General features: G+C 39.7%; 1 protein-coding gene across 1 annotated transcript in view; it reads left to right on the forward strand.

The window, feature by feature from the left end:
* The window catches only part of LOC134494223 (chloride channel protein C-like), an 89,107-nt gene that overhangs the window by 2,302 nt on the left and 61,087 nt on the right, over nt 1-25,718 (forward strand). The window contains exons 2-6 of the mRNA XM_063299271.1: nt 4,114-4,243; nt 13,445-13,525; nt 14,549-14,724; nt 15,288-15,380; nt 19,956-20,199. Coding sequence (XP_063155341.1) covers nt 4,114-4,243; nt 13,445-13,525; nt 14,549-14,724; nt 15,288-15,380; nt 19,956-20,199 — 724 coding nt within the window. The remainder of the gene's footprint in view (nt 1-4,113; nt 4,244-13,444; nt 13,526-14,548; nt 14,725-15,287; nt 15,381-19,955; nt 20,200-25,718) is intronic.

The raw sequence follows: 25,718 nt of genomic DNA on the forward strand, positions 1-25,718 counted from the left end.
ATGAACTGCCAATACTTACTGACCACTCATTCAGCAACCATTCAAGGCATGACGGCACTGAAAAGGGAGACTTGCAACCAGTCCGCAAAGTTGTGGCTGTTGTAGCATCACCATGGTCACGTGATGGTGATTTGGGTGCGTAGCAACCAGCACGCATTTACACAGTTGCAGCATCCTGCAGTCACAGCTAGCTTCCAACAAGCAAAGTCAGTTGGGAAGCTGGCAGGAAGTTGCAAGTCATGGTCACGTGATGTCACATTTAATGACCCATGGTGATTTGCTTAATGACTGCAACTGACAAGCTGACATCATAAGTCAGGCGCAGTCATGTAACATTTCACCTTACAACTGTGTCACTTAGCAGCGGAATTGCTGGTCCCAATATCAGTTGGTAAGTGAGGACTACCTGCATGCATTTATAAACATAAGAAATCATTGATAATGAAGTATGTTCATGTGGTTTAAAATGCCTTTCAGAGAGTGACAAAGTATCAATAAGTAGTATGGAGGAATTCTGAATCTGATGCAGTAAGTAAGCAAGTTTCTCTTTCAGAAAACTTGTCCAAATGAAATAAGTAGACTTGAATGTTGTGAATTAATATAGCACTTATGGCAGCTTTGTCCAACCTGATGACATCCAGATGTGTATCAGTTTCTAAAATGACCCAGCTATAATGCCTACCAGATAAATTCCTAAGCAATTATGGGAATTAATTGGGCAAATCTGGCAAGCCTCAGGAACCAACTGGGCTATAAGCCTGGAAGTAAACTGCAAAAAATCAGCAGGCTTCATTCCTGAGTCAATTGACATATGGTTGAACAGCTAAATCAGGATTATTGTATATTTAGGCACACAATCTAGCTAAAATTAAGTACTTTTTACATTAAAGCACCTGTTCATCTCTTTAATGTTAATCAAAGTGGAAGTGGCCAATTATGGCAGCATAAGTCCTATTCTTCGTAAAGAATGTATGTGCTTCAGATCATTCAGTCCATGAAATATTTCCACTGTTTGCAGCAGGATTAATCTATTTCTTGGATATTTGTAATCATTGTAATTAATGATTCAGCAGGTAAAATTGAGACTATGCAGAATATACTGGTGGAATTTTTTGGTTAAATTTTAGTTTGCTTCTCTTGTAAAGTCATTTATTATATAGTCAATTTTCCTAGTTTTCTGAATATGCACATCAGGCTTTCTCAGGCTGGTCCTCTCCAGTTACATTGAACTTCTATGGCTATAATTCTCAGCCAGCAATTCATTTATTTTCTAGAGTTTATATACCGCTCCAGTCCAAACTAAATCTGAACAGTAGCCAGGTTAAATTACAATATGAGTCAGTACATAACAATACAGAGTTTTCTGGCACAACAGTATCAGGAGCCATGCAGCTATCTCAACTATCCCCAAAGGCCAGCCAGGACTTTATTGTCTTCTGGATGAGGCTATTCCATAGGATAGGAACTCCTGCAGTGAAGGTGGACCCTCAAAGTTTCTGATAACATTTCCTGGGGGTGGGGGGACCCACAGCAAGCCTTCCCTCTTGGATCTCACTGGATGGATAGATTTTACCTGGAGAACACAGTATTGCAGATATACAATATGTAACATGGATATATCAAGTTGAATATGTGGGCTGCTGCATTCTGGGCCAGCTGTAGCTTCTCTTACTCTTTCAACATCTACAAAGCAATCATAAACATTGTCAATCTATGTATTCCTATTTTTGTGAGGAACTATAGCAATCTATATAACACCAATTAATATTTTCTGGCATATTTCAGCACTATTATTCATAATTAAATCTACACCTTCACATCCATGTATGTATTTGTCAGCTCAGCTAAACAGGATCAGACCATATTCAATTTTATCATAGCTTTCCCCTTTCTCTTAGTTTCATAAACACTTATTTTTTTTCCTTTCAGATCATACATTAATTCTTGTTCTTTTACTATTCCCTCCTGTTACATCCCAAGCTGTGATGGTCATCATCATAGCTCATAAACTTTTGACCTCTGCCATCAAGCATGGTTTGTTCAACTGGTGTTTCACATAATGTTTTTCATAAGAGAAGGGAAGAATTAAGTCTGTCTTACTCATGCCATAGGTAATATTCTTTGCTAAGGATCTGAACAGTATGAGCCACTTTTGGCACATTTTGGCCCTTATACCACAAGTTCAACCAAAGCCCAAATTTGCTCACATTATTCTATGCAAAATAATCTAGGTTGTTTTTTTAAAAAAATCTGTTCAGTCTTGGAGACTGCCTGGACAAGTCCCTGCAGTTTTCTTGGCAAGGTTTTTCAGAAGTGGTTTGCCATTGCCTCCTTCCTAGGGCTGAAAGAAAGTGACTGGCCCGAGATCACCCAGCTGGCTTTGTGCCTAAGGCTCACACTATTCTATGTAAACTAAGATCTCTAATCTAGTGATTACCTTGCAAATGAACATTCAGTTGCCAGTGTGGTATAGAGATTGAAGTGTTGTACTAGAAGTAGAGAGACCCAGGTTTAAGTCTCCTTTCAGCTACAGGAGCTCACTGGGTGAGGTTAGGTCAGAGCTGTTGTGGAATAAAATGGAAGGAGGAAGTGTTTTGTATGATACACATAACCTGAGCTCCTGAAGGAAAAGGAGGATATACATCTAATTAATAACTCAACCATTAGCAGGTACAGTACATGCAATGTACTGACACAGCCAGGATACTTATAATGTTTTAATTAGGAGATATGCTCAGTTGGAATTATCTCTGTTTCTGTGTATCTGTTAAACTTGATATGTAATTACAGAGATGTAGATAATAATGGGGCAGAGGGGATCCCTCCACCCAGCCTCTTAAAACATAATATATATGAGGAAACTACAGGTATCAAATATTAATTGTTTCCTACAAGCAAATAGAACACAGCAGCAGGGGAGTTTTGTCTCATTGGAGACACTAAATCTTTCATAGTTTGCAAATACCTTCCATTTTCTCTGCACAAGGATTATAAAGTATTCTAGTGCCATCTGCTGATGAAAGTGAAGAGTGCATGCAGATCAGGCAGGAGATGAACTCCTGAACAAATAGGAAGTCTAGGAAGACAAATCATATTAGTCTATTAGAAAAAAAAATCACATCCATACTTGAGAAATCCCTTCATTAGAAGAACCAGGTAATATGCCTAACAATCAGGACAGGGAAACAAGTGCTACAAGAAGGATGAGCAAAGTTTTAAAATATCATTTTATATGTAGAGCCAAAATACAGATTTTTTTTAAAAAAATGCTTATTTCTGTGCCATTTTTCCTGCTAAAAGTCATCAAATAATGCACACAATGAAAATAATAGTATAATTTAAAAATATAAGTGTGGTGAACAATGGAAAGAATTGGGTTTTGATACTTACTTATTGTATAATTCTTCTTTGTGGTTTTATTGAAGAACTGCAACCTGAAAAACATTGTAAGGAAAAATATGTTCTTTGCCCAGGGGTACTGATGGATTACTATTCTTATTGCTTAAGGAAAATTGGGACTGAACTTGCTAAGACTCTTGAAATATTTCTGGGCTGGGGATGGCGGTGGAAATGAGGCTGGATTTGGGGAGCTATTTTCACATTCAAGAATAGGTATTATATCCGTACATATTTGGTTTGAATGTAGCCACAATACGTAACAAAACAAGCTAAATATTACCCCTAAATAATATCTCAAAAACAAAAAATCTCAAAAAAAATCTCACAAGTTGTACTTCTCAAAAGTTCTCATTAGAATGCATTATGAGATTTAAACCAATTTGCCTTTGTTGAAATTTTTCTTAAAGAAGTTGAAATTCCTCAGGTGAGAAAACTTAGAGTGACTTATTTCATACATGTTATTTAGACCTGTTATTTAGGAGTGTTGGAGTAGAATCCAGCAAAGCCATTGTTTTCTGAGTGTAGGTTTTCCTGCAAGCCTCTGACTTTTCAGGATAAGCTATTGAGTCTTAAAACCTAGATTCCATTATCCTGAGCATTAACTAATTAACTTTAGTAGAGCTGTTGCCCCAAAGCAGCTAATTAACCTCATGAAATTTTTGCCACTGTTATGGAATTGCCTCTTCCTCCTCCTCCTCTTTTTTTTTTTTTAAGAACGGATTGGGATCGATGGTTGGTGATGGGCGCCACTGGAACAGCAGTAGGAATTTTGGGTTTCCTGATTCATCAAATAATTGATTACCTCATCAGATTAAAATGGGGCCTTGTAGAAGACTATCTTCAGGTAAAATAGCAGAAAATTTTACAATGTAGTTTTTATTATAAAGTTAAATTCAACTGAAATGTTCTTGTCCGATATTAGGATTGTGCCATTTTCAATACCATTCTCTCTGCTCAAGTACTGAATGAAAATATAATTGCCTGGGGATTTTAAATTGTGGCTGGGTCACACCATGATATGGTTTGTTTCATTTTGCTTGGCATGTTATGTTGCCCCAGCTATTATAGTCTATAGATGAAGTTTATGCCTTAGCATGTTATGCAAATCCAACCAAATACGGTTCATCCATCAACATACTTAAGCAAACCATGGCTTAGTAAGATGTACAAATCCAGTCATTGCATTCTTCATACTTTCTCTTCACAAGACTGCCTGTGTCTATAAAAAGCTTTTTGTCCCAGTTTGCTTGTATAACAAGACAGTAAGGTCATTTTCCTATTAATACTAGGTAGTTCTTTCAGCCCCAAATGTGGACAACTAATGATGATAGATGTCAGCTTGGTAATAGCCTGTGATTTCCAAATAAGCCATAATTAGTTATGGTAGGGTTTGTATGTTTGCATGTGCCTATTCAACTCAACTAGGCAGGGACAATTTTAGAAGCAGCCACTAGATGACACTAGATGGTAACCAAAGGGTAATGAAGTAACTACACACAGTGCACACACACATAAAATTGGTTGGGAAGAAAGGTAGTATGGGGGCAGAGGTGTCTGCAAGGGGGTACCAAGAAAGTTAAGATGGCAGTTATAACTGTGTGATCAAGAAAGGGTTGGGGCTTTGATCATGCAGTCACAGCTTTTTGACACCTTCCCCCTGTGAATGCCACTGAGTGGGGGGGAGGGCATCTAATCTGGCTCAGGAATCTGGTATGATGAACAGAAGAATTTAGGTCCAGTTATCCAGTTGGAGTTTTTGCTTCCGTGCAGGGACTAAAATAACCCTGTGCAACACATCAGGCCCTCTTTAGCAATCCCACCCCCCCACCAGTTTTTTTAAAGCTTGTTCACTGAATCTAATAAGATGAGTGATGCTTCTTTGCCTACTTTGGAAGAATTCGTTACCTAATTTAAAAATGGCAGGTAGCCTTGGAGATCCACTGCTGCCTATAATGTAGCATATTGTAGTTCCTGGTTTTCTTTTCTTTTTTTTAGATTGAGGGCTGGACCAAAGGGAAGTGCTGAATGCTTGAAGCAAGGCAGCACATAAGAAATCTGCATATTATTGAATGTGTTGACAACAAGGACACAGTTGTCAGCAGAGGAGGCCTGGTGGATAAGTAGTTCAGCACATCTGGTCTTTATTTTAACCTGGCAGAGGTTAAAAATATCACTATGAAATTGAAAGCAAATGAAGGCTCTAACCAATATCCTTAAAAGCCGCAGCCAGAAGAAACAAAGGGCATCTGTCTTTGTGCCATTGAATTTGGTCATAATCAAAAACACGATAGGGCTTACTTCAGATGCAGGAAGAAGGTGCTGTTTTTGTCATGCTGGTGCCCTGAGATTGAAGGCAAGCATGACCAAAATATTTATTTTATTTTATATTATATTTTAAAAGTTGGTTCTTGGGGAAAAAGGACCAGAAAGTTTAGTATTTTCTTCCATTACCCAGCAAAGATTTTAACTGCCACACTTCCAATTTTCATACAATTACCTTTCAACCATGTGGCTCTTTTCACCTTGCCTCCTTGTAAAATGCATCATCTCACTGAATCCAGTAATTTGATGGAGCTTTCAAAGACAAGCCCCTTTGGGTCCTCAACAAAGTATCAGGGTTTGCAGAATAGCCTTTTCTCAGTAGTTTAACACATCCTTCCGCAACCTGAACTACAACTCCCTTAATCTCCAGTCGAAATGTCCACTGGCCATGACTAGGGCATTTGAGGGTGATGGAATCATGGTCCTTGATATATCTAGAATATTGGCTTAGGGAAGGCTGATCTTGGACATAAGCCTTCTTTTTATATTTTCAATTCAGTCAATTTATCATTTTGACCACTGGTCACAATGAACAAGACAAAACCTGCACAAAAGTGGCCAAACTGTTGGCAGATGCTGGGAAAGCCTTTAGCCCAGGAGAGGTCAAAAAAGTCACACACCAAGCATTTCTATAAAAATAATTTATTTACAGAAAGCAAAACAAAAGCAAAACATATTTAAAGGACTTAGCTCCCCTTTGGAGCAAGCCTTGCTTGGCTACATTGCCGGCAGAGAAAAAAAAAAAAGAGAAAGTAAGAAACAAGTCCGGGCAGGTCCTCCTCCCCCCAGGCGATTTGCATGAAGCACGTGAAAGGAGTCAATCAAAAACAACCTCTTCACCCAGCCAAAATGATGAGGTACAATAGCAGTCTTAATCGTTAGTAGGAAAACCTCAACACTCCCCTTTTTACACTATAGATTAAGATGTAAACCAATCTTCTCTGACAACTTTATGTGTCTTTCCATTCACATTACTTTACCATTATCTCCCCTTTGGTTTAACAGAAAGCTACCATTCTTCTTCCTGTGTTTTTCCAAACCTAGGTAATTGGTCACAACTCCAAGGCTTTTTAATATGAAATGGCTTTTCATGCAGGCTTCAAAATCAAGCCTTTGTTTTTCTGTTGATGTGAACAGCAGCAAATCATCAAGATAAATGCGCAGATACATACAGCCTTGTTTGTCCTTCTTCATATATACACAGGGATCTGCTTTTCCTTTTTCAAAACCAAAATTCTGCAGTTTTTCATCTACTTTTTGGTTCCAGGATCTAGCAGCTTGTTTTAACCCATAGATTGACTTCTGCAGTTCACAGACTAGATTCTCCCCTTTTTCATAGCCAGGGGGTTGCTGCATGTATAATCTGTGGTCTAAATCACCATAGAGAAATGCAGTTTGAATGTCATAGTGGTTAACTGACATTCCCTTGAGTGCAGCAACTTTTAACAGTAATCTAATTGATTCACCTTTAGTAACTGGTGCAAAAGTCTTGTCAAAGTCTAAATCTTTCCTTTGAGTGAACCCTTTTGCAACCAACCTTGCTTTATATTTTTGGATTTTGCCATCAGCATCCCTTTTCAGTTTGAAAACCCACCTACAACCCAGACAGCGTTCATTGGGAGGTAGATTTACCAGTTTCCATGTTTTATTTTCTTTCAAGGATGCTAATTCCTGTTGCATGGCAGAATGCCAATTTTGTGCAATCTCAGGTGGTAAAGCATTCACTTGTTCTAAAGACTCAGGTTCTGTAAATATGTGAAAAGCCTTTACTGTTTCAGCCTGAAAACGTGATGGAGGAACGCCTTTATTACTCCTCTGAGATCTGTGAGGTAATACAGGGCTTAAATTTTGACTCCTGTCACTTTCCTGAGAAGCATCTGTCTCATCAGACAGATCTTCAGTGTGCTTTTCTGGTTTAATGTCCTCATCAGGCAAAAGATCACCATCAGCAAGTCCTTGCTGTTCTCTTGTGGTGGTCAGATCACCTGGAGAGCTAGAATTTAATCTCCCCCAGTTTTGTTCAGCAAAAGAAGCGCTTTTGCTAATTATTAATTTCTCTCCCATTATGAACCTGTAGCTGCTCTGGCTTGGTTCATAGCCAACAAAGATGGCTTTCTTTGTTGTGGGGCCTCCTTTCCTTCTCTGCTGTTTTGGAATGTGAACCCATGCAGTGCTACCAAACACTCTAAGATGGCTTACCTTTGGTTTCACACCATAAAACAAATGGAATGGAGTGTCCTGAATCACAGAGTTATACAATCTGTTTTGTACATAAGTGGCAGTAGATATGGCCTCTCCCCAGTACTTAAAGGATAATTGTGAATCTTTAATCATGCATTCCATCGCATTTTGCAAGGTTCTGCCCTTTCTTTCAGCAACACCATTTTGCTGAGGGGTGTAAGGGTTAGAAAGAATTTGTTCTATTCCCTTTTTCCACTAGGAACCTTCTGAATTTGTGAGAAAGGTATTCTCCTCCTCTATCACATTGGAGTGCAGATACAGGCCTAGGGAATTTTCCATTTGCCCATGTCACAAAACTTTTAAATTTCTCAAATGCCTCATCTTTATGTTTTAAGATGTAGATAAATGTGTATCTTGAGAAATCATCAATTTGGTCATTGCATACCTTGCTTGTCCAAGACTTGGAGCAAAAGGACCAATAATATCGGAGTGTACAATTTCCAAAGGTCTAGTTGTAACTCTGTCACTGTGCTTACTCACAGGAGCTTTTAGTGTTTTGCATTCTTTGCAAACTACACAGTCTAAATATTTATCACAGGGTTTTATCTTTAGGTCAGCACACAGCTGTGGCATTTGTGCTATATACTTGAAATTAGCATGACCAAATCTCCTGTGCATCAGGTGTACACATTGGTCATGATATGGAGTGTTGCCAACTGCAGCCTTGCAGCTTGGCTTCCTTGCATTTTGCACAATGTACAAGGAGTCTTTTAACATACCAGTAGCACACAATTTCCCATTTTTTCGTATCTCACACCCATTTTTCTTAAATGTTATGATATACCCTGTTGCAGCCAATTGTGCCACAGATAAAAGGTTTGATTGTAAATTTGGCACATACAACACACCTTTTACAGTTTCTCCTAAGCAGGATAAATACAAGTCACCTTGTCCCATAATTTTGGTCACAGACCCATCAGCCAAAGATACACTTTGTCTTTCAGTTTTAGACAGTGACACAAAAGAGCTTTTACAATTACATAAATGACAACAGGCCCCAGAATCTAACACCCATACATCAGAATTACCCTTCTCAGCAACCTGTGCAATCTGGGTTGTCTGAAGAGCCTTCTTCTGTGTTGCCCTTGTGTTTTTCTTCTCTGTCTTTCTAGTCTTGGGTCTCATGGCACAGTCTCTTTGCAAATGTCCAGCTGAACCACAAGTGAAACATCGCTGGCTGGCTAGTGCTGTGGCCTCAGGTTCCTTTCCCTTCTTTTCCCTCATTTTCTGGTCTTGCAGCTTTCCAGAAGAGATGGGGGGGATCTTTCCTCTCTCTTCTCCCATTCAGCGAGTAAGCGCTGCGTAACATACGATGGGGTGAGGTCTGCTTCAGGCATAGCCTCCAGAGTACAAATCAGCGTGTCCCACGTTTCATTTAGTGAGGACAGGAGGATATATGATTTTGTGAGAGGTGTAAATTCCATTCCTCTCTCCTGCAACTCAACAAACAGCTGCTGAATATAATGCAGGTGCTCAGGAAGGCTATCTCCTTCTGCAAGGTAGGCTCTGTACAGCTTTTTCATCAGGGTCACTTTACTCCCTGCTGTTGCCTTTACATATACGTCTCTCAAAGCGTCCCAAAGTTGCTTTGCAGACTGCATGCCTCGCACGTGGACTAGCTGATTGTCCTCAACTCCCAAGATAATGGTGGCTCTAGCCTGCTCATCCTGTCTCAGCCATTCAGCACTGGGATTTTGGGGGGTTTGCTCACCAATTGGCAGCCAAAGATTCTCTCTGCAAAGATACATCTCCATCTTCAGGGCCCAATTCAAATAGTTGGTCTCTGATAGGCGCTCCAGAGGCATCGCTGAGGGCTGGGAGGTAGCCATGGCTTCTTCCTTCTTTTGCAAGTCACCTCAGCTGGCTTCTTTGTCCTGTAGACTGGCAGTTGCTGGAAAATCTCCAGGTGGCTCCAAAGAAAATCTTCACAGGTCTTTGCTACCTGTCTTTAAATTGTGCATGAGGTGTGGAGCTGATCTCTCTTTTCTCTCTGGGTTTTACTGGGCTGCTCACTGGGCACATAACCTGTTGGCAGATGCTGGGAAAGCCTTTAGCCCAGGAGAGGTCAAAAAAGTCACACACCAAGCATTTCTATAAAAATAATTTATTTACAGAAAGCAAAACAAAAGCAAAACATATTTAAAGGACTTAGCTCCCCTTTGGAGCAAGCCTTGCTTGGCTACATTGCCGGCAGAGAAAAAAAAAAAGAGGAAGTGAGAAACAAGTCCGGGCAGATACTCCTCCCCCCAGGCGATTTGCATGAAGCACGTGAAAGGAGTCAATCAAAAACAACCTCTTCACCCGGCCAAAATGATGAGGTACAATAGCAGTCTTAATCGTTAGTAGGAAAATCTCAACACAAACATCAGCAAAATAGACTAAAATGTATAAAAGGCAGTAGACTCCAAGCATCTCAATCAGGAGCTATCACTAGCAGAATCTTGGACTAAAATCAGATAGATAAGTTGCTTTTATTGTAGGAGGAAGAAGAAGAAGAGGAAGAAGAAACAACTCCAGATTTAAAATCTTCTAACTCTCCTTGCTCTTAGGTGTCACTCATTTCTTCTCCTTGGATGTAGAGGGCACCTACACTGGGTTTTGGTCATGGTCCTGTTTGGTCTCAGATTCTTTGCTTCCAGCCTCTGCAGCTTAAAGTCCTCACAATTCTTAGCTTTCTACCACTAAACTTCCTCCTTTCCAGCCAGTGACAATAGGGTCAATACCTTTCTTTCTTTTGTAGGGGAGAATGTCCAGGATCATTTCAAAGGTGAATGCTGGCCTCTACTGTTGATGTATGGAGTCCACTAACATTCCGGGTCAAAATAGAGATGGTGGATGTTTAAGTTTAGTAGGATTCTGATCAAAGACAAATTCATAAATCATGGGTATTGGCAGAGCACCATGAGTGCAGAGAGACATGTCCACAGGGATTGCATTGCTTGCATCCAAAACAGAGGATGTCTGCAAATATATTGCTATGACTCAATATAAACATCAAAATATAATGCCGGTGTAGCAATAAAGCATCTATAGAGCAAGAAGGGTTCTTTTAGATTAGGGTGTGAAAAATTGTTAATGCTAAAATATGATAAAGAATGGCTTTGTTTCTATCAAAGATTTAGAGCAGATTTTAGTCTGCATGTTTTTTTGTGTGTGTGTTTCGTGTTATCAGGATTCTGTTAAAACCCTGATTCTACAAGTCATATGTAAGGGAACTTGAGAGAATCATGGAAATGTTTCCAAGACTGAGGTAACTATCACTTTAATTTGTGAAGTGGTAGATTCAGGTTTATGTATCTGGTCTTCCTGAATTACTATAGATTACCACATGTTTGCAATTTACAGTCAAAAGATCTGACCTGAGGCTACAGCAGGAAATTTGTGGTAGCTTGCTGAACTATTTCATCTTTGAGGCATCTTTGACGTTTAGCCACAAGAGAATCTAACCTCAGTACCATGATATTTTTGCAAAAGCATGGGAGTCAATTTACTTATGATGGGCACTCCAGACATCATGACTCCAGCTAATCCAACACAAACAAAAGCAAAACAAAAAAGTTGTAAGATGGAAGATGGAACAATATTTTGCAAAAGATGTAGAGTGGAAAACATATTGTATGGGCTTCTGTGATCATGATTTTATAAAGTACTCACTAAACTAATATTGTCAATGAATTGGATGGAGATTATCATAATTAAATTCAAATCAGTAGGATTTATGTCAGTATGGGTACCTAACCCCACTGATTTCAGTGGTCTGCTCTAAATATAACCCAGTCTGTATCAAATCAGTTGGCTATAAGTACATTAAGTCGGCAGTAATAGTATTAGGTTTAGAAATACTCTGTTTTAGTTGGAATAGTAATTATAGATGTAGCTGAATTACAATATAATTGCAATCTCAGGAATGCAGTGATTGGCTATTGTAGGGAGGGGAAATTATTAGGTGAGTATCTTTTCAACATTAAAGTAAATAAACGCTATATACCAAGCATATGTAATAATATGTGTAACATTCGGAAGCTGCTATTTTTAGCTTAAACAATGTAGCCAATTTAGTATGCATTTTATTCAACCTATTTAAAAATAAATTTATAAGTCTAAATTCCTAAGATGACTTTCTGCTTATGTGAGTGCATGTAAATCCACTGCTGCATTACATTTTTATCATAGGGCTTGGAGGCTGATGAGATGGCTTACTAGATGAAACAGCTAGGGTCTGCTATATATTATTTGAATGGGGGAGAGGAATTCTTCCTATTTTTTTAAATGATAAAAGATAGCAGTGGAGGTAGACAGAGGTGCAGTGAATGTTATACAAATACATATATGCTTAACCTCAGAATACAAGCTGTTGACATCAGCAATTGTGCCTCAGTTTTGAGCTAGCAATTAACTATTGTCATGTGGATTTCATTGTGAACAGAAATACGTAGGTCTGCAAGTGAATGATGAAAGCACATAGGGTAACCTCATTATGGATGTTCATGACCATGATGCTACTGATTTGCTGATACCAACTGGACAATAATGTTTTTGGAATCTGGATGATTTAAGTGATCAGTTTCGAAGTCTGCTCATTACAGGACTGCAAATTAAAAACTCTTCTATCTGCCTCTCCTTGAAAACAACCAGCCAAAGAAAGGGTGATTGGTAACACTGTTGACTTGCCTGCATATTATGACTTTTTCTGAAACCATCTTCCTGAAACTTAAGACCATTCCGTTTTGTATTCTGAGATGATAAAAAACAGGTCATGGCTTTCTTCTGTGTGATACCTGAAGAATGCTTTTATATTCCCCCATAGTCATATTTTTGGAGATTGGACCATCTCTTTGCAAGCCTAGTTAACTGCTAGAGTCAATGACAAGACATAGATAAGGGTCTTCACACACTATTCCTATATCCAATTCTCTCCTGTCCTTTCTTAGTCAGATGAGTCTCTTTTGTAAGTGATAAGGCAATTTCCTTTCTCATTCTCTATCCTTCCCTTCCTGCTTCAGACTTCATCACATACTTCAAAATGTAGTTTACACAGAAGTGAAACCTTTCTATCTTCATATACTTCTTAATAAATCTAACTTTTACTTCAAATATGATTAAAGTCTATTGGCATTAATTGATAGCTGGGGTAAGCCCACACTTTGTGCCAAAGAAAACTATATTCCTTTTGAAGATGAGCATATTTTAATGGGATGTCCTGTTCCTTAATTTCTCAGGATTCTTCTGCTTTTGTACAGGAGCATATTCTTTAACAAGGGCTCCTGCTGAATTCAGCATATATTTTCTTTAGGCTAAAACATATCCAGTATCTATTCCCCTGATCCATTATGAGGTTCTTTTCACATGACAAAGGTAGTATGTAGATTAATCCTAAACCTTAGGATGCCATACAATGAGGCAATGGAATATATATGGCAAATGAACGTTACAAGGGTTATAACATTTCTCTATCACTAACGTGTGTTTGTAAAATTGACAGAAAGGCAACTTTCACATGACCTGGATCTACATGCTGGGAATTGGACTTGTGATGATCATTTTATCATCAGGACTGGTTGTGGTAAGTGTTAAATATCTTGCTTAACAATGTGAAACCATTTCTGAAAGATGGGAAATGTTCCTTTATAGCGAAAGAGAATGAGACCCCAGTACAAATGACTGAACATTCACCATTTACCCTACATACTTTAGAAAGTACATTTTAACATCAACATTATAATGGACAATGTCCTGTTCTTAAACTAGCTGATCCTATCTGGGCTGCAAAAATCTGCATGGTCACTAGATCGTAGTAGTATCTTCTTATGTGAAAACTTGATTTGGGATGTTACCTGTTTCTACTACTGAGCCAGTTTCTAAAGTTCCTATGATTTTACCAAAATTCTACTTCACACACACACACACAAACACATACACATCCCACAGTGGTTTGGTAGAACTGATCTCTGCTTCCCAAACCCATGTAGTCCACCAATTTCACAACTTGGAATCATTATTGATTGGATTCTTTTCATCATGAGAAGCATTTTTTCCCTGTGTACACGTGGAAGAATGAATGGGGATTAATTACATTCTTTTTATCATTGCTTTTGTAGAATTTATTTTTGTTTCCATTAATAAAATTCATATTTTTTTAAAAAAAATTGCTATTCTCCTTCTTGAGAACAGCCTTCAATGAGAGGCAGTATTTGCCAGGTAATTTATTATATTATCAATAATGTAATTAGTAACTTAAACTAGGGCTACCAGATTTGGACTGTGAAAATCTGCATGGCAGCTACAGGATAGCAGAGAGTTAATTTTCTCTAATTGCTTTGCTGCCAACTAGATTTTTCAGCTTAGATCTGGTTGCTTCAATATAAGCAGACGTAACTGAGACAATCATAGAATTTATAGTTCATAGAGGAGGTTAAAAATTTCTGACAGAGAATTGCTAAGATATAATTCCCAGGATTCCTTAGGACCAAGCATGATGATTAAATAATGTTATTTCATAGATAGAAACAAGTAAACTTTAGAGCTATGAGAACTTAGTTTTTACTGTGAGTATGATAGCTACAATCATCTTCTTTTCTTTTTGTAGTTCTTTTGTCCAACAGGTGCTCCAAGTGGATTACCTGAAGTCATTGGTTTTCTGAATGGAGCTTCTATTCAGCAAATTTTTAATAATAGGACTCTTGTGGGGACGTTTGGCTCTTGTGTTCTAGCTGTAGCATCTGGACTCTTCTGTGGACCAGAAGGCCCTATGATTCATTTGGGGTACATAATTTATACTTTTAAAAACTACATATTAGCAGAAAAATAAAGCATTGCTGCATTCATTAAAAAATTCTAATTTCATGACAATCAAATGCAAGAATCTACACAAAATGATAGAGTTTCAGGGACCCAATTTTCTTATTCAGCATGTGGAATAAGGCAAGATAAATGTTCTAACGAAGTGCAGCTCATTCTAATGAAAAATAACTGGGTTTTAATAATCTGAATCTAAATTCTATAAACTTTCTGATAAAGACCAACAGAATGTGGTGTAGCCTAATGAAAATTTATCATATTCAGTGGACACAAATTCAGAACTAAGTGGAGGGCAGAAGGAAAACTGGGGCAAGGAAGAAATAGAATGGAGAGAACCCAGTTGACTGAATAAAACATGTTATGCTGCAATTTTACTGTAAATTCTACTCCTAAATTGTGAATGGCTTTATAATCAATAATCTGAAAAATGAACATAGTAACTCTATAACTTGGTCATATCATCTATTTGGTTGCTTTAATGTGATGTAAATTAATAAGGAAAGTCATGTTTGCAAATGATTTTCTAGGGCAATCATAGGATATGGATTGAGCCACTTCCAACCAAAGATCCTTAGAATTTATTTTCCTTCTGTCATCAGATTTTGGAATACAGCTGACAGGTATGGGAACTTATCAACTATATACCTCTAAATTGTTCCTGAAATAAAATAATGACAGCCTCAATGTAGATAATAAAATATATAAAAATAAGAATGGAAGTATTTGGTGATTAGTGGACCAAGGGAATGCTGTGGATTTAGTATACTTAGACTTTAGTAAGATATTTGATAAACTGGGCCATAACCTCCATTTTGATAAATTGCAAAAATTTATTTATTTATTATTCAAATTTAAATTGGATTGTAAACAGCCCAAAAGAGGGACTCTGGGCGGTTTACAATAAAATCAAACTATGACCATAAACGCTAAAATCTCATAAAAATAAAAAACATTACAATTATAAAATGCAATAAAGAAATATAAAATCCAAGAGGCTATAAAATTCCAGCTGATGGGAGGGACTGTAAGGTGCGAGCTACCTCCAAGAATGGTTACCCACTTCCCCACCCCAGGCGAGATGGCAGAACCAAGTCTTCAGGGCCTTCCGGAAGGTCAGGAGTGAAGGGGCCTGCCTCACCTCCAGGGGCAAGATGTTCCAAAGGGTGCGGGCCACTGGAGAGAAGGCCCGTTTCCTTCACCCCACCAGATGAAATTCTCTTATAGACAGGGTCCGTAACATGCCCCCTCTGGAAGATTGAGTGGGGTGGGCTGATGTGATTGGATGAGACAGTCCCTCAGGTAACCTGGCTCCATGCCATGTAGGACTTTAAAGGTGATAACCAACACCTTGAATTGGACCCAGAAGCAAACTGGCACCCAGTGCAGCTTGCGCAGCAAAGGTGTTATATGTGCCGACCTAGGGGCACCAAAAATTGCCTGCGTGGCTGCATTCTGGACCAGCTGAAGCTTCCGGATACTCTTCAAGGGTAGCCCCATGTAGAGCGCATTGCAGTAGTCTATATGGGAGATGACCAGGGCATGAGTGACTGTTTGGAGGGCTTCTCGTTCCAGGAACGGGCATAACTGGTGCACAACCCAAAGTTGTGCAAAGGCCCTCCAGGCCATGACTGCCACCCACTCTTCGAGCAGGAGTCGTGAGTCCAGGAGAACCCCCAGATTATGCACTAAGTCTGTCTGGGGTAGTGCAACCCCATCTTGAACTAAAGATGACAATTCCCAGAAGCCAAGGAGCCATCAATCCACAGCCACTCTGTCTTACCAGGGTTCAGCTGAAGCCTGTTGTTCCCCATCCAGACCCCCACAGCCCCCAGGCACTGAGAAAGGGCAGTCACTGCATCACTTACCTCACCTGGGATAAAGATGTATAATTGGGTATCATCAGCATACTGATGATACCTCAACCCGTGGTGATGGATGATCTCACCCAGTGGTTTCATGTAGATGTTAAATAGGAGAGGAGAGAGAACTGAACCCTGTGGCACCCCACAAAGAAGGGGCCGAGGGTTGGATCTCTCGCTCCCTATCACCACCAATTGGGACCGGCCCTGGAGGAAGGAGGTGAACCAGCTCAGAACTATGCCACCCACCCCCAACTCTGTGAGCTGTCCCAAAAGGATACCATGGTTGATGGTATCAAAAGCCACTGATAGGTCAAGGAGAGGAAGGATGGATGCACTGCCTCCATCCCACTCCCACCAGAGATCATCCATAAGTGTGACCAATGCAGTTTCTGTCCCATATCCTGGCCTGAAACCTGACTGAGATGTGGGATGGATGGCCGCATTACCAAATTGATTCACAGTTGGCTAAGCAAGTGTAGCCAACCCATGGTTCTTAATGGGTCTATGCCCACATGGAGGGTGGTATGCAATGGGGTACCTCAGGGTTCTCTCCTGGATCCAATGCTTTTCAATATCTTCATAAATGACTTAGATGAGGGAATAAAAGGGATGCTCATGACATTTACAGATGACATAAAGCTGGGGGGGGGGGCGGATTGCTAACACCCCAAAAGACAGGCTCAATATTCAAAAGGATCTTGATAGACTTTAAGATTGGGCCCTAGTCAATAAAATATTCTTCAATGATGAGAAATGTAAGGTTCTGCACTTAGGCAGGAAAATCCATATGCACAGGTACAAGATAGAGGGTATTTGGCTTAGCAGTAGTACTTGCAAGAAGGGCTGCATCAACAGAGGTATCGTGTCAAGATCACAGGAAGTAATAGTATTGCTCTGTGCTGCATTGGTCAGACCGCATCTAGAATATTGTGTCCAGTTCTGGTCACCACAATACCAAAAGAATGCTAAAGAACTGGAAAGAGTACAAAGAAGAGTGAGAAGGATGCTAAGTGGCCTGGAAGCTAAATCCTATGTAAAGCAGTTAAAGTAACTTGGTATGTTTAGCCTAAAGAAGAAAAGGCTAAGGTAAGACATGATAGTAGTTGTCCAGCACATGAAGGGATGTCACAGTTAGATGGTGTGGATTTATTCTCCAGAGCACCTGAGGATAAGACAAGAACCATTTAGTGGAAGCCTAGCAGAGAGAGATCCAGACATGAAATAAGGAGGAATTTCCTGACTGTGAGAACTATTAAGCAGTGGAACAGCCTCTTCCTGAAGTTGTAGGTGCCCCATCACTATTTAAAAAAATATTGGATAGCCATTTGTCTGGGATGGTATGAAGATTCCTGCACTAGGCAAGGGCTTGGACTAGAAGTCCTCCAAGGTCCCTTCCAAGACTAGATTCTATGTTTTTATAACAGAAACATAATTTGTTTGTACGACAATATCATAATAGAAATGCACACAATTCCTTTTGGGAGAAGTAAGGATCCATGACTTTCAAGTAATGGTACTTAATACATCTGTCCTGCCTTCACCACAAAAATGTAATGATGGCATCCAGATACCATCTTCCACTTCTAATCCTACATTCACTTCTCCTTATTTCTTAACAAAATTTTCCAGAAGTGAAAGATGGACCTATTGTCCCCTGTCTTTGAAATGGTGGTTGCTGTGGCTATGAATCTGGAAGGATGCACTGTGAACATTTGGGATCCATCTTTCTTCACTATCTTCACACCTCCACTGCAATAAATACAACAATAACTAGCATTTTATGCGATACATCTGTGACATCACTTTGGTTGGATCCAGGGGTATCTGCTGGGGGAGGGGGCTGACAAAGAAGATGATGGCCACAACTATGCAATCAAAGCCACACTTCTATGTGTGTTATACACAAAAAAGGGTCAGGGCTTCAATTGTGTGGTTGTGACCACCATCTTGAGTTTTTGTCACCCCATGCTTGTATCTATTCCAAGTAAGCATACATTAGAAGACTGGGTTGTACTACAAATCTTCAGCCTGAGCTTCTCCAAAGCTGTAGCCTCAGTTCATAACCAGAACAGTCTCTGAGACACCAGACTGGAGAAGGATTGTATAATCTATCTGAAGGCAGCACATCTACCTAGGGTTTTTTTTTTTCCAATGGGTGGAGGAAGATTGCTTTGTATTAGAGAGATCAATTCATGCCACACTTTTGAGCACAGTACTTCTAGACTACAGAGAGCACAGACAAATGTAACAAAATTGCCAAGCCAAATGCATAAAAGAATATCAGAGTTTAACTTTCCTGAGCTGATTTTTGATTGTCTTCTGTCATGAACTGACATTGTGGCTGGCTTATCATACTAGAGATCAGGTGTAAGAAATTTCCATTCAAAATGGTACAGGATTTTAAATGAATATAGCTTGCATGAAATGGTTCCATGCAATGTGAGAAGGAGAATGAATGCTAGCTTTGTATGAAGTAACAAATTTTCAAGATATTTGGATGTGATAAATCAGCAAATCTTGCAGTATGAATATGAGTTCAAACGCCATCTTTTATTTGTAAAATGATGGCATTTGCAAATCCATGATGTACCCAGAAAGTTTTCTTTTGAAAAGGTCTATTTTGCTAGTGTTATTGTTAATGTCAAGCTCAGATTCTGGAAAGGGGTTGAAGGATCAAGTTATATTGCTTTAAAACAGTGGATTATGAAAATATGTAAATAAAATCCAAACCTTTGACCATACTGTTTGTTGTATCTCCAAACAAAAAGCTATTGCAAGTTATCTGTGGCCCAAGGACAACTTGACAGCCCAAATAAACAAAATACATTTTGTCTTTTAACTTGCTTCAGCAATTTGTGTAATAAATTTGGGATGTGTTTCTTAAGCTGTTACTTATGGAAGACATTTGGCCCATGACCAATAATGTGGACTTCAGAAATTTCTTTGTACATTCACTTAAGACCCCATGGAAACTTGATTCTACCTGATCTGCGTTACAGCCAACATACTGGATCCTGAACTCTTGTTCAAGAAAGTCCTTGATCTGATTCAGTTTGACAAACTAATTCTGAACAAGATTGCTTTTGTGTTAGCTGTAACCTACTTAAATATCTGGAGTCAACCTAACTGTAATAGGTACTTATGTAAAGTAGCTGGTTTGGAGTTATGTTGTTCCCTTTTCCTTTCCTTTGTTACCTCACAGGTCCATGGTTAACATTTGGACTGAGATGCCGAGTTTTATAAGTTGAAGATGAAGTGAACAATTGTCATCTAATGTAATATAATCCTATAATTTTTTTAAAAAATGTTTTCCCCCTCTCACCTTTATTACAGAAGGAATTTTGTTACAGCTGGTGCAGGAGCAGCAATTGCCTCTGTATTCCATGCTCCCATGGGTGGACTTCTATTTATACTAGAGGAGGTGGCCTCTTTCTGGGATATCAAATTGGCCTGGCAAACATTCTTCTGCTGCTTGATGGCTGCCTTCACTACAGATTTACTGTCCTCTTCTCTCTGTGGGTTTGTATACAGGGGTCAATTTGGATTTTTCAAAGCTGAGAAGAGGATTTTATTTTGGGTACGTATTAAATTGATACCAAGTCAAACAATGTCAACTCCCATATTTCTGTGGGGAAATTGAAAACAAACTCTTTTGTCTATAACATCCTCCTTTATCTGAGGTTGTTTATGACTATAATTAAAACTTTATAAAAATAAAATTGCCAGCAGGTAGCCAGTAATTGCAAATTTGCATCACAGGTTGTGGGGAAGTTCAGTTGTGCTCTGAACAAGAACTTGCATTCCCTTTTTAAAGCTATTGAGTTGAGATATGCTTTGCTGAACTTAGTTTGGAAACCAACACCAAATAAGCACGTCCTGGAGCTAACTTGGCTAGTTGACCATTTTGATTGTGAATTCTGCACCCCTTTCAATAGGCATTCAGGCCTGGACATGAGATAGAAATGGCACTGGTTGCACTTTTAGATGATCTCTGGTGAGAGTGGGATGAGAGTTATGCATCCATCCTTGCTCTGCTTGACCACTCAACAGCCTTTGATACCATCAATCATTGTAGCCTTCTGGACTGGCTCTAGGGATTGGGGTGGGCAGCACAGTATTGTGCTGGTTCTCCTCCTTTCTCCAGGGTTGATATCAGTTGGTGGTGATTGGACAGGAGAGATCTCTCCCTCAGCCATGGTGGTACCCAGTTATACATCTCTGCCCCTGGTGAACTAAATGATGCTATTGATATACTGGTGCCTGGTGCTGTGAGGGTTTGGATGGGGAACAACAGGCTTCAACTGAATCCTGGCAAGAATGAGTGGCTCTAGGTTTTGGGCCCTGCCAGTTCTGGGACTATGCCATCTTTGGTGCTGGATGGGGTTGCCCCAAACAGACATGGTATGCAGCTTGGGGGTTCTTCTAGACTTGCGAGTCCTGCTCAAAGAGCAGGTGGCAGTCATGGCTAGGAGACCCTATGCATAGCTTCATGTTGTGCACCAGTTGCACCTGTTTCTGGATCAGGAGGCTCTGCTCATGGTCATTCATGCCCTGGTCACCTTCCAGGTGGACTACCGTAATGTGCTCTACATGGCGTTGCCCTTGAAGAGTATCCCAAAGCTTCAGTTGGTGCAGAACATGGTAGCACAAGCAGTTATGTGTGTCCCTAGAATGGCACACGTTACACCTCTGGTCCACTAGCTGCATTGGTTACCAGTTTGCTTCCAGGTCCAATTCAAGGAGCTGGTTTTGACCCTTAAAGCCCTTCATGGCATGGGGCCAGGTTTTTTGAAGGACTGCCTCTTCCTGATTACATCTGCCTATCCCATCAGGTCTGGCAGAGGAAGTATGTTGTGGGTCCCATCTGCCAAGGAGCTACATCTGGTGGGACCCAGGAGATGATGCTTGTCTGCCATGGTGCCCACCTTATGGAGCATCATCTTCCTTGAAGTGAGGTTGGCTCCATCCCTGTTAATTTTCCATAAGTTCCTCAAAACTTGGTTATGTGATCACGTTTGGGGGTCCCAAGGGAATGGTGAATTGTTGAGGTGGCTCCACTGTTGCTCTCTCCTTGCCTTTTAATTATAATATCTGTTGCTCTCTCTTTGCCTTTTAATTTTAATTTTAGTATTTTTACTTATTTTTATATCACTGTTTTATAGTTTTTTTTATTGTACACCACCCAGAGTTATGTTTTGTGAGATGGGTGGCCATATTAACATGATGAATAATTAAATAATTTGGAAATACTATGTGAAATACTGTGTAGGGCACTAATGTAGAACTTACCTGTGAGTGTTGAATTTCAGCAGAGTAGCCAACTCATTTCACTCATTTCACATGCCAGTAAGGTAATGCTCAAGATCCTGCAAGGTAGACTTCAGCAGTTCATGGAGCGAGAATTGCCAGACGTACAAGCTGGGTTTAGGAAAGGCAGAGGAACTAGAGACCAAATTGCCAATATCCGCTGGATAATGGAAAAAGCCAGGGAGTTTCAGAAAAACATCTATTTCTGTTTTATTGACTATTCTAAAGCCTTTGACTGTGTGGACCATAACAAATTGTGGCAAGTTCTTAGTGGTATGGGGATACCAAGTCATCTTGTATGCCTCCTGAAGAATCTGTATAATGACCAAGTAGCAACAGTAAGAACAGACCACGGAACAACGGACTGGTTTAAGATTGGGAAAGGAGTACGGCAGGGCTGTATACTCTCACCCTACCTATTCAACTTGTATGCAGAACACATCATGCGACAAGCTGGGCTTGAGGAATCCAAGGCTGGAGTTAAAATCTCTGGAAGAAACATTAACAATCTCAGATATGCAGATGATACCACTTTGATGGCTGAAAGTGAAGAGGAACTGAGGAGCCTTATGATGAAGGTGAAAGAAGAAAGTGCAAAAGCTGGCTTGCAGCTAAACCTCAAAAAAAGCAAGATTATGGCAACCAGCTTGATTGATAACTGGCAAATAGAGGGAGAAAATGTAGAAGCAGTGAAAGACTTTGTATTCCGAGGTGCAAAGATTACTGCAGATGCTGACTGCAGTCAGGAAATCAGAAGACGCTTAATCCTTGGGAGAAGAGCAATGACAAATCTCGATAAAATAGTTAAGAGCAGAGACATCACACTTACAACAAAGGCCCGCATAGTTAAAGCAATGGTGTTCCCTGTAGTAACATATGGCTGCGAGAGCTGGACCATAAGGAAGGCTGAGAGAAGGAAGATAGATGCTTTTGAACTGTGGTGTTGGAGGAAAATTCTGAGAGTGCCTTGGACTGCAAGAAGATCCAACCAGTCCATCCTCCAGGAAATAAAGCCAGACTGCTCACTTGAGGGAATGATATTAAAGGCAAAACTGAAATACTTTGGCCACATAATGAGAAGACAGGACACCCTGGAGAAGATGCTGATGCTAGGGAGAGTGGAAGGCAAAAGGAAGAGGGGCCGACCAAGGGCAAGATGGATGGATGATATTCTAGAGGTGACGGACTCGTCCCTGGGGGAGCTGGGGGTGTTGACGACCGACAGGAAGCTCTGGCGTGGGCTGGTCCATGAAGTCACGAAGAGTCGGAAGCGACTAAACGAATAAACAACAAAGCCAACTCAACTTTTGCAGAATAGGCTGTAGATGACACCTGCCTCCCCTATTCTGTTAGGCAATTATAGGGTATTTTTAAGTGATACTTTATTTTTAAAAGTACTCTATGCAAGCAGAAGCACATGACAAGAATAGTAATTCCTAGCAGAAAAGCAGCAATTAAGAGTTATTTACTTTCTCTGCATGCTGTTTCTCCACTCACAAAAAAAAGCCTTGAATATTTATTGCCTTTCTTTAAACTAAGATAGTAAAATATTCATTTGACCCTCTCTTATTTTGTTGTACTACATGTGGATGTTAACATGGAACAGACTACATGTTTCTCAGTTGCATTATATATTGACTAAAACTCATTCCAATTTATGTGTCCCTTATGAGTATACCATAAAACACGGCTTCCTCTTTTTAACTGAGGTATAATCTAAACAAAGGTAGAGGTGAAGAATAGTTTGAGACACATATTAGTTTGTAATATTTGTATTCTTGGTATGGGGCTTATTGAGAGAACTGAGTGAGATAAAGCTTTTACAGAAACGTCTGCTTTTATAGCCATACTTTAAGTAGCAATAAAAACTGCTGCACTGCCTAGGAGTGTATTTGGATTCTTTATCTAGTTTGATTTCTTGCAGAATCTGTTGTGGATGTAATGGAAATAATGAGGAAAAGCAAGGGATTAAAAAGTGCCAAAGTAGCCTCACAAAAATGTCAGAAAAAGAGAGAAATTACTTTTGAGACCATGAGAGTGCAGGTGAAGCTCCTGTCAGCCAGGGGTGTCCACACAGGACCAAAAAGTCAAGAGGGTGACCACAACCATATGGTCAAAGCCTTGCCCCTTTTTAGTGTGTACAATGCACATTAAAAAGGGGGCAAGGCTTTGATTGCATGGTTGTGACTGCCACCTTGACTTTTATGACCTTCTCTTTGTGGACATCCCTGGACACAGCTGAGCTGCTAACAGAAACTGCATTTGTGCTCCCACGCTCTCCAAAACAACTTCTCAAAATCAAATCCAAAGCATTGTACAGTCCTAGTATTTACCTGTTACAATGACCAAAATGATGCCAAGCGTATTAGGGACTGGGTTTTTTCTTTCTACAGTAGGTATTATAGATCATCTAATATTTTGATTTCAGACAGAACAGAGCTGTTGCTATAGGTTAGCCAAAACTGAGGTGATGTTGGTAAGTAAATATGAGTAGTGTAACTATATAACAGTAAACAGCAGAATTCATGTGAGCTACAGAATTATGTCATTAATTTCTGAAGTTCATGTATAGATTTTTAACATAGAAACCATAATTTCTTCATATTTGATTGATGGATATTATAGAATCATAGAAAGACAGAATTATTATGTCTTAAGTTTAAATCACTGATAAATAGTTCAGCAAACTAACATAGACCAATATACAGTTGAAACTGTATAATATATGTTAAGGTAAAAGTAAAGGTTTCCCTTGACGTAAAGTCCAGTCGTGTCCGACTCTAGGGGGCAGTGCTCATCTCCGTTTCTAAGCCTTGGAGCCGGCGTTGTCCGTAAGGACCCGTCCGTGGTCATGTGGCCAGCATGACGACACGGAACGCTGTTACCTTCCCGCCGAAGCGGTACCTATTGATCTACTCACATTTGCATGTTTTCGAACTGCTAGGTGAGCAGGAGCTGGGACTAGCAACGGGAGCTCACCCCGCCGCGCGGTTTCGAACCACCGACCTTCCGATCGGCAGCTCAGCGGTTTAACCCGCAGCGCCACCGCGTCCCTTCCATAATATATGTTAATATTGGTTAAATTCACCAGTTATCAACATCACTATTTCCAATTAGAATGAGTCAAATCAATGGCCTGCCTAACAGTGGTGAATTAAATTCCTAGGAGTTGTTCACAAATAAATTATAAAGTAGTTATTTTGTTTCCCCTTTCTTTTATTTTCTGTTTTCTGTTTTGTTTTGTTCTGGTAGGTTGTACACTACATTACTGTACTTATTTTTCCAACCTACAATAAACATTTCAAAAGTGGGATACCCATTTTATTATAAGTGAATATCCAATAACAGAGCTGTCAATCCAAATTAAGCTTGTACTTTGATTTTCAGATAGATTTCGCCATTCAGATAGACTTCTCCATTTCTTCACCTGAATTTTATCAAATCATGTGTTATCAGAGAAGGGACCAGAGTAAAAGACAAAAAGGAATGTAATCAGTATTTGTAAAAGCTGATTCCCAGACTAATAGAGTTTCAAGATAGCATAAAACAAACTACAAAATTCCAGTGAAGAGACCTGTCACATTGCTGGTTCATCAGAAGGCTGTAAGAAAAAGAATCAGTCTCCACCTTAACAGGCAGATAGTGGTCAGCTGCTGGAATTTTATAACCTCTCTCCCATCCATCTCAGTAATCTCACTGAAGAGAATTCTGTAAGAATTGTGCTTGGAAAAGAATCATTTTCGGTTTAGGCAGCTGACAACCTAACAGAACTGAAGCTGGTGAGGTGAA

The sequence above is a fragment of the Candoia aspera genome, chromosome 3, assembly GCF_035149785.1.
Source record: "Candoia aspera isolate rCanAsp1 chromosome 3, rCanAsp1.hap2, whole genome shotgun sequence".
In the NCBI taxonomy this organism is placed as follows: domain Eukaryota; kingdom Metazoa; phylum Chordata; class Lepidosauria; order Squamata; family Boidae; genus Candoia; species Candoia aspera.